General features: G+C 42.9%; 1 protein-coding gene across 1 annotated transcript; it reads right to left on the bottom strand.

Annotated features, from left to right (window-relative positions):
• Window positions 1-6,131: 6,131 nt before the first annotated feature.
• Window positions 6,132-15,292, bottom strand: LOC127300613 (mediator of RNA polymerase II transcription subunit 25). The gene is made up of 15 exons (XM_051330751.2): window positions 15,039-15,292; window positions 14,703-14,724; window positions 14,534-14,597; window positions 14,264-14,394; window positions 13,126-13,335; window positions 12,959-13,024; window positions 12,109-12,319; window positions 11,436-11,482; window positions 10,624-11,355; window positions 9,214-9,267; window positions 7,926-7,954; window positions 7,479-7,547; window positions 7,268-7,352; window positions 7,053-7,139; window positions 6,132-6,970 (listed from the first exon to the last, which is right to left on the bottom strand). The coding sequence occupies exons 1-15, from the start codon at window positions 15,149-15,151 to the stop codon at window positions 6,455-6,457; spliced, it is 2,436 nt and encodes an 811-aa protein (XP_051186711.1). The 5' UTR covers window positions 15,152-15,292; the 3' UTR covers window positions 6,132-6,454.
• Between the last annotated feature and the right edge of the window lie 341 nt (window positions 15,293-15,633).

Here is a 15,633-nt window from a genome sequence, read left to right as displayed (position 1 = left end):
TTGCGATTTTATTGCTTTTCTTTTTTCATACGTGATGTCCCGAGGGGAAAGTTCTATTCCCCAAAGGGAGACACGGCCTGTAGCTTCTGGATTGTTTAGTATATTGGATAGAGGAGCCTCGTTGACCACTATTATCGGATGCGCCGAAAAATAGTGCCGCAATTTTCTTGCGGTTGTAAACACTCCGTATGCTAGCTTCTGGTACTGCGGGTACCGCTGTTTTGAAGGCGATAAAACTTCACTGATGAAGTATACCGGTCTCTGCACTCCGTGGAGTTTTCCTTCTTCTTCTCTTTCGACAACTAGCGCTGTGCTGACCACTTGGGGTGTAGCCGCAATGTATAGCAGGAGGGGTTCCTTTTCTTTTGGCGCCACCAAGATTGGTGGTGTCGAAATTGTCCGTTTAAGATCTTCGAAAGCCCTGTCTGCCTCTTCGTTCCACTGGAACTTTTCTCCTTGCTTGATTAAGGCGTAGAACGGTAGCGCCTTTTCTCCCAGCCTGGCGACGAATCTGCTTAAAGCTGCGACTCGCCCAGTTAATTGCTGTATTTTTTTCAACTTTGTTGGCTTCCTCATTGTTATGATAGCCTGGATTTTTTCGGGATTTGCTTCAGTCCCTCTTGCTGAGACTAGGAACCCAAGAAGTTCTCCCGCAGGAACGCCGAAAGAACATTTCGTCGGATTCAGCTTGAGACAAAATTTGTCGAGGTTGTCGAAAGTTTCTTTCAAATCCTCGATCAACGTTTACCCCTTTTTTGAAGTTATGACGACATCATCAATGTAGACTTGTACGTTTTTTCCAATCTGTGTTGCTAGGCATTTCTGCATCATCCGCTGATATGTTGCTCCCGCATTTTTCAAACCAAAAGGCATTATTCTGTAACAAAACACGCCATACGGTGTGATGAACGCTGTCTTGGCTTCGTCGTCTTCTTTTAATCGGATCTGGTTATAACCAGAATATGCGTCCAAGAAGGAAAGACGTTCGCATCCTGCCGTGGAGTCGATAATTTGATCGATCATTGGGAGGGGAAAGTGATCCTTTGGACAGTGTTTATTAAGGCACGTAAAGTCGACACACATGCGAAGGACTTTCGTGTTTTTCTTCGGCACCATCACTGGGTTAGCTACCCACGTGGCTTCTGTAGATATCTCTTTAATAAAACCAGCAACTTTCAGTCGATCGATTTCTGACAGCATAGCTTTGCGGTTTGGTTCCGAAAAACGCCGCAAAGGTTGTTTGATTGGTCTCGCAATAGGATCCAAGTTTAGGTGGTGCTCGGCAAGCTCCCTGGGTACTCCTGGCATGTCAGCTGGACACCATGCGAAGATTTTCCAGTGCTCACGGAGGAACTCGACGAGCGCGCTTTCCTATGCGAGGTCCATATTTGTTGCAATGGACGTTGTTTTCTTCGGGTCCGTCGGGTGGATCTGCACCTCTTTTGAATCCTTCGCCGTGTTAAAGGTTGGTTCCCTAAGTGGTCTCCCTGTGTTTGGCAACACATCATAATCAGTGAGCCTTGGCGCCATATATTCTGCTTGCATCCCGAAAGTTTGTCGCACTTATCAGCTGGCGCGAAGCTTCCCTTGACTGTGATTGGTCCTTTGGGTCCAGGCAACCTCCACAATAAGTACGTGTAATGAGGTACCGCCATAAACCTGGCATATGCTGGTCGTCCCAACAAGGCGTGATATTGCGACGGGAAATCCACAACTTCAAACTCCAGTTTCTCTATCCTGTAGTTTTCTCGGGTCCCAAACTGAACGTCGAGATTGATCTTGCCCAACGGGTAACTTGGCTTCTCTGGCGTGATCCCGTGGAAACGTGTATCGGTTGGTGTTAAATTTGCCAGGGATATGTTCATCTTCCTTAATGTATCTGCGTACATAAGGTTTAAGCTGCTGCCGCTATCTATAAAAACTCTCGACACGTCGAAACCGGCAATTACTGCGAGTAAGATAAGTGCGGATTGCCCTGGTCGAGGAACCTGCTGCGGGTGATCCGCAATTGTGAAGCCAATGTCCTGTCCTGACCAATTTAGGTACTCGACTGTTGGTGGAGGCATCTTTTCTGCCATGAACACTTGCCGCGAAATTACTTTCTGCGCCCTATTAGATGGCCTAGCTTTCTGAATCATCAAGACCGCACCATTAGAGTTAGGGTCAACATATGGAGGTGGATGTGGTGCTGCCGCTATTCTAAGCTGGTGCCGATTTTCGTCCGTAATTGCGGGAGGAGGTGGGAGGTGTATCTCGCTCCTTGGCCCCTGGGGGTTTCTATTCATCGCTTGAGCGTTGGCCATTCCTGCGGCTCGCAACATTGCTTGAAAATTTCGACAATCCTTCTGCAGATGTCCTGACTGCCTCTTCCCATTATTATCAAGGTAGAAATGCATCTGACATGGTCCGTTCATCATTTCCTCGGGAGACACATATGGTCTCTGAAACCTTGGTCCACTATTTTGCCTATTACCACGGTAGTCACCTCTGTTGTCGCCTTGTTGCTCATTACTTCTTTGGTAATCGTCTCGATTATTTCCTCCAGAGTTTCCTCGGAAACCAGCCGATATGTGGCCAGGAGCATCATTATTGTAGAACTGGCGAGAAAATCGCCTTCTATTTTGAAAATTTCGACGGCGGTCCTCCTCTGGCGACCTATGTCGTTTGTTATGCATAGCATCTTCTCCATCTGCCCACTTGTTTGCTATTTCCATCAGTGCTGATATTGTTTTTGGGTTGGTTCTTCCTAGGTCCTCGACGAAATCTCCTCGTCGAATTCCTGCCACGAACGCATCTATTGCCCTCTCGTCAGATATATCTTCTGCCGAGTTTTTGATAATGTTCCACCTCTGTATATATTTTCTCATAGATTCGTCGTGTTTCTGTCTACACGCCCTCAACTCTTCCAGTGATGCTGGTTTCTTGCAGGTGGATCGGAAATTTTTCACGAAGATGTCCTCGAAACTATCCCAGTTGTCGATGGAACCTGGGGGAAGTTTCTTTATCCAAGATCGTGCGGCTCCACTTAGATGTACCTGGATGCTTTGCATGGCTGTTGCCCTGGTTCCTCCTATCAACTTCACCATCTCGAGATAATCAACGAGCCAATCTTCAGGATCCTGTAGACCGTCGAATTTCTTGAAATTTTCGGGTAGCTTGAACCCTGACGGGACTCGAGTTTTTCGGACTCGTCTCGTAAAGCACGGGAGCCCACACAGATCTTCATCGGCAACTTCTGGTGAATGCCGATGTTCTCTTCTTTCTTGTCACACTCTGTCTACCCTTGCTTGAGCCGTTGTATCTCTTGCTCCACTTGTTCTCGGTGGATCTTGCACTGCTGCAGTGGGTCATGGACTATTTTGCCTTGCAGTTCCTTCGGGAGGTGTAGCTGCGAACGCTGTTCCCATGACTCCAACTCCAGCCATTGCCATGTTAAACAATGCTTCTCTCGGGTCTCCAGGGGGTGGTCTGGACGCGAGGATATAAGCTTGCGTTGCCATGTACCCAGCGTCTGGTGTTTTAGGGATAATATTTCCCCTAGTGTCGATAGACATGAAAGACATGTCGAGGTTTTGAACTAAATTCTCCCTCTCTGCTTCAGGTATATTTTGCAGCCGAGATTGTGCTCTCCTTTGAGCTTCTCTGTGACTATCTCCCGAATTTCCTGATTGTCGACTTAGTTCTGCTCTTCGTCTGCTTGACGCGGAAGCTGCCTCCCTTCTTCTGTTCAGGGAAGCTGTTTGTTTTTCCAACTCCCTACTCACACGAGCAAGTCTATATTGATAGGCTTGTAATTCTTCTACAGTAGCTGTTGTGGTCATCGGTTCTGAACCGTCCATGGCTCTTGCGGCTCTATCCCACGCTGCTTGCGGGAGTTGAACTCTCTCACGAGGTGAAGACCCGACATATTTAGTGCCTAGACCTCTTCTGAGATCAGCGGGATCGACGTATGGGTTTCCCAAATCGTCGAAAGCCTCTGACGTCTCTGGTTCTGTTCGGTTTGCCTCCTCAATTGCATAGACTTGATGATATTTTGAGTGTTAGTTTTTGTCAGGATTGGTGACACCATCATAAAGTTTGGTGAAGACCTTTCCAATGGCAGCAGATTTGTCGATGAAGTTGAAGCTGTCGACGCTATCGGAGTCGCTGCTTATAAAGGAGTCCGCAGACGACCCGAAGGATGTGTCACTGAAGATCTTGGCGAGCTTTCCGCTTGCCTTGGTGTTGATGAAGCGTGGCGACGAAAACTCTTCATCACTTGATGAAAAGTCAGAATCGATCGCTGAAGATTCCGACGAGATCGGAACTTCGAGACGATAAGATCCTTCCTTGTTGACGCTAAATCGGAATTCTCCGAACGTCATGACGATGGGCTCCTCCAGATACGCACATGCATCCAAACAGGAGGGCGGGTGAGGAATAAAATCGACTAGATCAGTTTTTTCATGTTTACCTCGATCCATCGCATTGCTTGCTACCGACGAAGTCGACGATTCTGGACGTGCCATCGAGATCAGCTCCTTGCAACCTCTAAATCACACAGACGGCGCCAATTGACAAGGGATTAACTTGTCAATGCCTACGGATTGTAGACTAGAGTTTAGTTAGATGTAGAGGGCAAGTAGATCTCGAAGGTTTCAGCCGAAAAGTACTCGACGAATATGAAACTAGGGTTATGTTGACAGTAAATTCGATCCTTTCTTTATCCCTCGACTCCCCCTTATATAGGAGGTGGAGCCGAGGGGTTTCGTAATACACAAGTTTACAGAGTCCGGGAGGGTTTCTAACCCGTCCCGCAAGATTACAAGTATCCTTTCCTAATACAACTCTAATCTTCCTTAATAGTATCTTGGGCTTCCGAATCTTCTTATCCTTCGGGTCGTGGGCCTTCAATAAACCCCGGGTACCATCTTCGGCAGGCCCATTGGGGATGCCTATGTCATCGAGGGCCTGTGATGAAAAAGATCAGACCCCCCAAGGCAGAATAACCTTGTTTCTGGAGAAATGGGTGATCATCTTCACCAGCTTACCTGCGTGGCGGTCCTCTACACTTCGGCTCAAGCACGGGGCAAGCTCATCCTACCAGGGCGCTGTTGGCGCCGACGCAGCCACCGTGTTCACCAGAATGCCAGGTGACTCAGACGTCATGCACGACATCATCGCGTGGAACTGTAGTATTTGGCTCTATTGATCGTCAAACTTGTGGAACTGTAGTATTTGGGCTATGATCGTCGAACTCGGCCTTTTCCTTTTTTTTGTAGCGGGAAGCTTCAGTTTCAAATTATCACCGCTTTCGCTAAATCTCCCTAGGCACGCCGCTAGGAATCTGGGCCTCCCTAAGCCGAAACTTTCATCCTTCCGGCGCTAAATAGCGCCGGATCCGGCATGGGGAGGGCCAATGAGTGGAGATGCTCTTATCATTCTTGCTGTAGAACAAAACGATGGGCACCATCGTTCACGGGCTCCGGGCTCCTGCTCCATAGGCTTTTCCCTATCCACACTTTTTTTTTTCTATGGCGGTGGAATTGCGCTACTCTTCCTTCGCCGTCTGGGGCCCCATGGTCGCTCAAGCTGATCGGCCGATGGTATCTGGTGGCTCATTGCGACATTGTCTACATGCATATATTGCATACGAAGCATGTCTTCTAATTCTGGCAGCTACTCACCCCGACTGTGATCCGATGGTAGAGCTCCAAGATTGTCATGGCAGTCTCATGTTAGCTGCGAGGCAACTCTAGCAGCGAAACCATAGGTTCCACGTTGCGGGGTGGCTCTATCTGGAAAGGCACAGGCTCCATGGAGGTCGCCAGAGTTAAGAGGATGCTACAGGCGAGCTTTGGCGACAAAGACCTAGACACCTTCACTAGAAGCATGAATTCCATGTTAAATCCAACAGTGAGAAAATGTAACATAGCAAATCATTCCCGTTTATAGGTCCCGTTAATCATCTAAGATCTATTATACTGCGCTATCCAAGACGATGCAGGCAACCAATCCTAAATAGAAGAGTATCTTATGTCGTGGATGCGTATGCCATATTGTTGTACCTGCACGAGCTGTCCATCTCCGGTTCTGAACTGTGACGTTAGCAAAAAGGATGGATCCAACTCCAAAGAGGTGGCACGCAGGCATAAACAATGTACCGGTTATAAATACTGGCGTCGAAGCACAAGTGCACAGAACAAAATAAGTTCACACAGCCGCAATGCCCACACAACAAATGCAACATCATGATCATCATCACATACATCAGCTACAGGGTAGACATCAGCAATAAGCAAACTCCCTACATGACTTTTTACATAAAGATAAAACCACCATACAATAGTTGGTTGTGTGAAGCTAAGAGGAGTTCGGTGATCAGTCTTTGTCTCACAGACCGGTAACACCTAGAGCCGCATCGACCAGTAGAGTGAGAGTTGGCCTAGATAATATTATGATGGCATGAGATATTTCAAGATAGGTAGCCTCCCCCAGACATGTTGCCTGGCCCCTGCGGCGTGATCTTTCCTTGCATCATCTGCTGCACTGCCCGACCATGCCCTTGCATGAACTGCTGCTGCCCCATCCCTGTGCCCACCATCTGAGGCTGCTGTTGGAGTTGCTGCTGCTGCTGCTGCAGTTGTTGAGGCTGCTGCTGTTGCTGGAGTTGTTGAGGCTGCTGTTGCTGCTGCTGGAGTTGCTGCATTTGTTGCTGTTGCAGCTGTTGCTGCTGCTGAATTTGATGCTGCTGCAGCTGTTGTTGTTGTTGCTGCTGCTGCTGTTGCATTTGCTGCATCTGCTGCTGTTGCAGCTGTTGCATTTGCTGCTGCTGAAGTTGTTGGCCTTGCGGCTGCATTTGCAGGTGCTGCTGTTGTAGTTGCTGATGCTGCAGTTGTTGTAGCTGGTGCTGCTGCTGTTGTAGCTGCTGCTGCTGTTGCTGCATCGGTGGCTGCTGAGTAGAGACCTGTGGTTTGAATACCACCATATCCTGGGGGAAACACGGCAGAAAGTTGTGTTGATGAAAACAGAGAGATAAATAGTGTTAATATTTCTATTAGTTGTCAACATACCCCTGGGAACAGCATTCCAATGAGGCGCCCAGCTTTATCAGACACTGACAGCAGTAAAGTTTGTGAAGGTAGCTGAATCACCGCACACTGAAATAAGAAAACCACTTGAACATTTAAATAAATAAGTAAATGTATGAAATGATGGTTGACGAAAAGCAGTTCAAAATGAGATCATAGATATTCTAATAGGCGAAAACATGCAGTGAGTCACTGACCAGTTTCTTCTCTTGTAGTTGTCCAAGGAACCCATGCTGATTTAATGTCCGGAATACTAGAAAGTCTGCCTTGCCAACATACTGCCTGTAGAATTACATGATCAAACAACAAAAGTTTAGCAGGAAAGATATTATGAACATCACATTATTAGATAATGTAGTCATGGGACGGTTTGAACAATGAAAAGTATGGGCTAGTTGGAAGACAAACTTGTTGTTCATATGCTCCTGGGCTATAAGGCGCACGATCTGCATTGTTTCTGGCCAGTCTGATGCAAGTCTGCATACAGAAAATACAGCTTCAGTTTCTATAGGTAGACTGACAGTATAATCTTTAGACTGTATAAAACACAACTCAAGGAGAAAAAGTAAGAACACATTTTATATATTGGTTTGAATTTGCTGCGCAATCATATAGCTGCTCTAAGATGTGTGCAGACAAGTTCCCGGAAAGTACAGGATGTGTATTACAGGTGGAATGGTAGTATAATGAGAATGAATTTCACAAGGAGGGTGCTTGTTCCATCCATGCTATGGACTAAAAAATAATTTTCTGCCAAAACTATTCCTTTTCAAGATGACAACAGCAGCTAGCTATAAAATATTCCAATCTCAATCATCACAAAATATGAACTATAGTGAAAATTTATAAACTCACGTGTCGGACGCTGTCCCACTCCTGTAACCCTGCAAGACATATGCTAACGTGAGAAATGTAATAATATTAACATGGTTTATGCAGATAAATATGGTACAAAATGAACAGTTAGAGGAATAGAAAAATTACATAACGCAGTCCAACACTGTAAAAATAGGTTTCAGATTTGAAGGTGTACATCAAAACCATGTAACATTGTTTATGTGTCGTACTTCACCAACTTTTATCAGGTTTAGAAAAACGAATGTATGCTAAACAGAGTTTCTCTGGACCAAGTTCACACGAGGATTAATAAAGTAAGAATTTTAATGTGGATGAAGTTGGTCTCATTGCAAAGTTAAGGTTTTGGAACATTGAACATTTTTTCTACTCCCTCCGGCCCGAATTACTTGGCGTGTCCCATTCACAAGATGTCAGCCTCTAGTGCTCCATCCGCGACAATTAACTGGGGCCGGAGGGAGTATTAAAATCTCTTCGAAGCCATCTTCATATGTCTTGGATATATTTTCCTCAACTAGAGATGTTATAGTTCCATATCTTGTAGATCCTAGGAAACATTTGTTTGCATTTTTTCAATTTCGATCCTATGGATGAATGCCTATATCTTGATTACTAATGCACATAATCCACAGTGGGGCTCTCCGCTGCTCTTTACATTAAAAACAGTTTGTTTAACTCCAAGCATTGAGCTTCCTACAGTCTCAATAATAGAGAACACTAGGCCGGAGGGAGTATTAAAATCTCTTCGAAGCCATCTTCATATGTCTTGGATATATTTTCCTCAACTAGAGATGTTATTGTTTCATATCTTGTAGATCCTAGGAAACATTTGTTTGCATTTTTTCAATTTCGATCCTATGGATGAATGCCTATATCTTGATTACCAATGCACATAATCCACAGTGGGGCTCTCCGCTGCTCTTTACATTAAAAACAGTTTGTTTAACTCCAAGCATTGAGCTTCCTACAGTCTCAATAATAGAGAACACTCTAAATAGCTAGTGTCATGAATGATCAAATTACATACGCATTAATGAACCACCAGTGGACAGTCTGACAGTCTCAAGAAAAGAGAACATTCTAAAGAGGTATTATTGTCATGAATGATCAAATTATTACATATGCGCTAATGAACAACGCAGTCCAAGCAGAAAATAAGGGGGAAATATAACTCCATCTGGACGCACGGATTGTCAACTGTCTTTTCCATTTAAAAACACAATAGATGAAATGACAGGAAAATAATGTCGCTGTATCAGGAGTGTCAGTTCAACAAATAGAAACTTACTTCAAGTTTACAAATAAATACAGGTTGTCCTTGCCTTTGCCCAGACAAAGTTCCCTGAAATATGAATAGAAAGACATCATGTACTGTACACCAGGCAAACACGCCAGAGACGACATGAAGATGAATAGAAGTTAACAATACAAACTAGACCTGACATGGTGCTACTAAAGTGTTATCATGAAATAAAATTTAAAATAAGCACTTGCCCCTCTAGAGTTGAAAGGGAAAACAATCCTGGCCATCCATCACCAAGAATAGTTTCAGCAATAAGAAAGGGAAGTATGACATGTTACTAGGTTATATCCAAAAAGGGAAGTCTTCAATGACTCGATACATTTTTCTAGATTTGATGATGCCAGTGTGCATAGCATATAAATTTACATGATTATAGAAATGCATATTTCAATTTCACATGTAACACACTTGCTTCAGGAGTTGATACTTAAAGTACACCAGGAAAAGTAAATATACTCGCAAAGAATTCACTCCCTTTCCAGTTTAGAGATATAGGGCCCAAACATCATAGATATACACGAATGTAGGATAATGAAATTCAGAAGGTACATGTGCATCACATGACCCACATGGGAGGAAAATCCGTGTCCAATGAAAACTCCATAAACAATTGCAAATAAAAACAATAAACATAATTTTTTTTCTTTAAATATAACATAATAATCTCAATACATGGAGGGAGAAGGAAGAGCATTATGGTCTAGTCTTAGGTTGTCCATCATAGAATTGGCATATAGCGAAGAACGAGCAGTCAAGCACTCAGTAGCGGCATTTTTGGAAGAAAATGGTTCCAGTTTAATTTCTCAAAGAACAAACATTGTTACTAGAATATCAATTGCGAGTGGCATATCTCAAAATTGGTTAGTTAAGAGTGGCATATAAGTAAACCTCCGTAGAGTATATGACCTCATGTGAACAATATAAGAGAGATCTAGAGATTATCTGTCTAGTTCTCTGCTTGAAATTCTAATTCATAAAGCATAAATGTTTACTTTTTTGCTAAAGTAACTTCAAGGTACATTCCATAACAGCCCTACAAGCTGATAGTTACTCACTAACCATTTACCAATATTTAAAACATTGCATTACATTTAGCATACTCCCTCCTTTCCACAATCTAGTGCATATAAGTATTTCCAAAAGTCAAACAATGTAATCTTTGACCAAGTTTATTGAGAAAATTATCTATATCTACAATACCAAATGTATACCATATGAAAGTACACACAATGATGAATCTAATAGCATTTATTTGATATTGTAGATGTTTCCTACATACTTGGTCAAACTTTACATCGTCTGACTTCTGAGTTCTGAAAATAGTTATATGCACTACATTTTGGCAAGGAGGGAGTACTATCATAAGGAGTATAAAAGACAAGCTGGAATCTGTACCTCCCAAATTTTGACATACTTCGACGGTTGCTGCCCATTAGGATTCTGCTGCATAGGCATATTCATAGCAGAATTGTTGTTCACACTAAGAGAATTCACTCCTGCCTGTTGGGCCATCCCTGGTGTTGGCATCATTGCAGGCGTAGAAGACATACTACTTACTATATTTTGGTTCGTACCAATTCCACTTTGTCCTGATTGTGCACCATGAGAACCAGTCATCAGACCACCTTGTGCCATAGGAGGCATGTTGTTTTGCATGTTAGCCAAAGAAGATGATACAGCAACATTTGAGATGCCAGATACAGTAGAAGTGTTCGATCCAAAAGAACCGAGTTGAGCACCGATTGGTTGTACTGGTCCAGACATAGAAGATATGACAGGAGGAGTTGATGTCATGCCACTAGATATCATGTTTGCCATGTGCACTTGTATTGGTGTTGCACCCATGTTAGTTCCCATTGAGGTAACTCCTGGTAAAGAATTCCGATGCTGTGACAGAGTGTTCAAGATGCTGCCATTTGCTGGGCCACCAGGCCGAACTTGTTGCTGAATAGGGTTTATTAAAGGCTTATGCTCTTGCATAATTTCATTTGCAACATTTGTTTCTTGCGAAATAATTGATGGTGAAGAACTTTGCATTGTTGTCACCCCTTGTGAAGTAACATTTGAAATGGGTGTCATATGGGAAAATGGAGGTGCAGAAACCATTGCTGGTATAGTTGTTGGTTCCTGTAAATGCAAATAGTTAAGATAAGATACGAGTGAAAGGCATATATATACAGAAAATAATAGTATATTTTTAAGCCTACCACTTTAACATTTGCAGTCGGTTGCCGGCCAATTAGCGATCCATTCACTGGAGATATTAATAATATTAGTCATCATGATTTGGTGGGGCGACAATGACATGATATCACAGAAGCAAAGAACAAAATGCAACATTACATGGGGCCTTAGTTATCATAACTGGAGCTTGTAAAGGAAATCAGAAATACTCCACCCAAACTGAATACTCCTTCCGTTCCTAGATATAGGGTGTATAGTTTTTGGCACGGAAATTAAGAAACGCACATTGAGGGCAAGTTACACGAGTTTTGGGCAAGATTACCCCTGAATTATTGCTTTGAGAAAATATAGGACTTTGCATGAGCTAAGAAAATGCAATCAAATCCGTAAAAAAATGTCAAAGTGAGTGGTTCTACGCGATACACCTTATATTTTGGAGCTTTTTTCGAAGTTCATTTTCCACCAAATTGCAGCAAACCAACTTCACACTAATCTAGGACGAACACATATTAACTATTTTTAAAAGTTTTCTCGCTGTCCCTTCTGTTGAAACAGCATAGCAATAGCACAATCCACAAAGGTTTTTTGTGTTTTCTCGAAAATAGCACAATCCACAAGGTTTTGTCCAAATAGGGGTCAGAACCCAAGGCTAAAAAATCTCACAGTGAAGCTAAGTATAGTTAGAAGTTGTTCAACCTGAGGAATTGGCATTCAAAGTTGGTCCTGGCACAGTAGCTGCAGGCGTAATGTCCATTTTTGTAATGGTGTGGTTCGGGACCAGGTTTCCCGGTAAAGAATGGCTTAGAGCGGTCCGAGCCTCCATGAAACTCTCAGACAACAAAACAAGGAAATGTGGATTTTTTGCATGATCAACCGATGGATCAGAAGCTTGAGGATTCCTCTTTCCCTGCAATAAATATGAAGAGTATCAGTACTCAGTGCCCATTCCTAAAGATAACAAACTGCTCATCATTTTGCCTAACATTTAAGTTCCTAGATAACAAAGGTCAGCTTAATATCATTTAAGTTAGTGTTTAGGGTTCCTAACATGATTAAAGTGGGGAAATATGGAGATCATGGAAAGGCATTGCCTTGAAATTTCCCCTGGTCTGCTAAATACTCTTATCTATTCCTAAATATTTGAACTCCCAAAACATCTTATATTTAGGAACGGAGGTAGTGATTTAACGAAATTGACGTGGGTGGATTTTTATCTTTGTAACCTACAACAAAGGTTATGTGGAACAACACTTGAAGCGTTTTTAATTTGCAAACTATGACTAAGAAGGGGAAGTTTAAGACCATACATAGTTAGAAGAACGTCTATAGTAGACTGGCACAAGCTATTGGGCGAGCTACTATGGAAAGTACAATTTCACATGGTCATGTTTATTCAAGTTTTTTTTCTGATCAGGTCAAAATCAAGAAGTATAATACTATCAGCTAGAATAGTGAATCAACGAAGGTATCATAAAATGGTAATAGCATATGAGTGGAAGCTTCAAAGAATTTATTTAAGATTGACAAAACAACAAATGATGATTACCGCATTGTATAGTGCCTTCAGGGTTGGAAGCTGTTTAGGAGATACTACCGACAACGATACAGAGCACTGCATCCATAATATTAATTAGATCCAACCAAGTGCTGCTTAGCAGTTCATCAAATACAGGAAATCAATAATATGCAAAGCTAGTAGTGTTTGTACAGCACCTGAGCAAATGAGGCCGCAACAGCCTCAGCATCAGCAAGACACGATTCCTTTGATGCTTCATTGTTCTTTTTTTGATCACTACTTTGAACATAAGGACGATAGACAGGTGTAGAGAGCGGATAAGGATTACTCGCAGCAACAAGTATGCAATGCTTTTGTATTTCATGGTTTTGATTATTCTGGCTGTTACTAGAACTGCCTTGAAGTATCTAGTCAAATAGATTTAAAAAAACAAATCAGTGTCATGGCCATAAATATGGTAACAACAACAAAGCAAAAAAAATATAGATAAGTGATAGTATATACTGAAAAGAATTTGTACGTCTGACTCATGGATGAAGGTTTGAAGAAAAACATAGTAAGATGCCATCAGTTTGTAGAAAATGGCAAACACCGCTCCAGGGGCTTAAAAATACTAACAAGGGTACAAACATAGAAATTAAATTGAATCTCTGATCTACTGATTGTACTCCATTCTTGTATCTGGGTAACATGCCAGTTTCCTAAACAAGTTTGACGGTACAGGAGAGAAACTACTGCTCTGTCTATTCCGTAAGTTCAATTGTCCAGGGGTAAACCATCGCCATAACGGGATTTCAATCAAGTGGTTGAATGTGGTCTCACCCAAAACATGGCTTTGTGCAATAACAAATAGAAGAGAATATGGCCCATATGCGAAATAATGGCAGTACAAAGGTACAAATTGACTTTCTGGAAAATATAATAACAAAGTAATGACAGTAATGGCAATGGCAATGGCAATACTAAGAAGCTCACGCTAACTACATCCAGTGCTTACGCCCTAGCGTGGAGAAAAACAAGCGCATAGCGTACAAAAAATGGAACCGTACCATCAGCTACAAGGAGTTCTAGAAGCATGAACTATTTGTCAAACACTCAAACTAAAACTCTCTAGTAATAGAAAACTTCCTTTACCAGCTGACAGGAAATGTCCTGCAAAAAATGGGCTCAACTAAAGAAACTTTAGGTAAAATAATATTTGTTTTGTGCAGTTCATTATAATTATTTGTTCAACTACGAAACTATGTACACTACTGAGGTTTTAGAACGAACTATGTGAGCAAGTACGATAAAGCAAACGCTAGAGAATGTTATGTTTTGAGAAGAAGTCAATACCATCAGCGCTTCGGAAAGACCCTCGCAAATAGCAGCTTCACTGAAGCCTCCGCCACTAAACGATATTCCTGATAACCATGACAGAAAAGCATCCATATCTTTTGTCCAACCACTGCGTTGCACAACAAAAGCTGCATTGCAACAGGAGCACATTTTTCATAAGTTACCTATCTGATAACAGACCTAAACATGAAACTTTGTGATGAATGAGTGAACCATGACAAAAAAAATGATTAGGGCATGGAGGATTAGAGGATATCAAAATCGTACCGCTGTAAGGTCCATGGGTGTGGAAGACGACCAATGCGAGCTCAGGCGGTACCGCCGCAAGCTTCTGCGGAGATCATCAGGAATTAAGTTATAGTTTGACAGGACTCAAGGAATGGTATGTACCAATCGAGAATTCGGGTCACAAGTGATTAATCGGGAGGGGAGTTACCTGATCAGCTGAACAAAAACTCCTGCAAAATTTCAGAAACAAAATCATGTATTAGTGATATGCTAGAAATATTTTCCTTTAAATACGATTATTGAACAGGATAAAATCTGACGGTGGTTCACCTCACATACACTCCATTCTACTCAAGTCAGGAGTAAAAAAAAAACTCCATCTCAACTTACCCCCACCTCTACTACGCAGTTTGGACACACAAAAAAACCTAATCGGGGGTCACGAAAAAAGAGCTCGAGTTCCCCACCAGCTAGTTCAACCACACAAACACACCGAAATCCCACACCCGGAACCCTAGAAACAGGAAGTCACCGCGGGACGTACCGGACGATCTTCTCGACGTACTCGGCCGCAATGGCGGGCCAGTAGGGCCCCAGCGCCGCCGTCCCCTCCACGGCGACCACCAGCTGCCTCTCCGGAGCCATAACCTCCACCATCGCCCCCGCCCGCCTCCTCCACGGATCCCCTAGGTCTCGCCCTCGCGAATCCGCTCGAATTTCTCTCCCCCCTCGCTGCTGAACGAGGGTTTTCTGTTTGGTGTGCGGAGAAAGAGAGGACGCCGGACACGGGGTCAAGAAAGCAAACGGGTTTGTTTGGTTTTTTTATTTATGAAGACCCAAAAGTCCGCTGAGTCCCTTTGTGTCTATGGCTGGTGGGGCCTCGAGGTTTTCTTCACTGTGCCGAGAGAGCCTGCCGTAGAGAGAGGGGTAAAAGGAAAATATTTAGCAATTTCGTCAACTTTTTCTTGATACTTTCGTGCAAGTACTATCGGTGTGGTTTAACTTTTCCAAAATATTTATGTTTTCACTTTGATGAAAATAGCAGATTTGAGCTGTCGAACCATTTTTTTTGGAAATGTGTCATTGAAAACGATTAGGCAGAAAATCGGATGCTTGGTTGGAACGATTAAACAAGAAAC

The sequence above is a fragment of the Lolium perenne genome, chromosome 5 (assembly GCF_019359855.2).
Source record: "Lolium perenne isolate Kyuss_39 chromosome 5, Kyuss_2.0, whole genome shotgun sequence".
NCBI classification, from domain to species: Eukaryota; Viridiplantae; Streptophyta; class Magnoliopsida; order Poales; family Poaceae; genus Lolium; species Lolium perenne.
This window is presented reverse-complemented; position numbering and strand designations above follow the sequence as displayed.

Coding starts and splice junctions, on each gene's coding strand:
- LOC127300613 (XM_051330751.2), bottom strand. CDS start 15,151: ATGGTGGAGGTTATGGCTCCGGAGAGGCAGCTGGTGGTCGCCGTGGAG. Junction 14,395..14,533: donor CACCCATGGACCTTACAGCG/GTACGATTTTGA, acceptor GTTGCAATGCAG/CTTTTGTTGTGCAACGCAGT. Junction 12,320..12,958: donor TGAAGGCACTATACAATGCG/GTAATCATCATT, acceptor TATTTATTGCAG/GGAAAGAGGAATCCTCAAGC.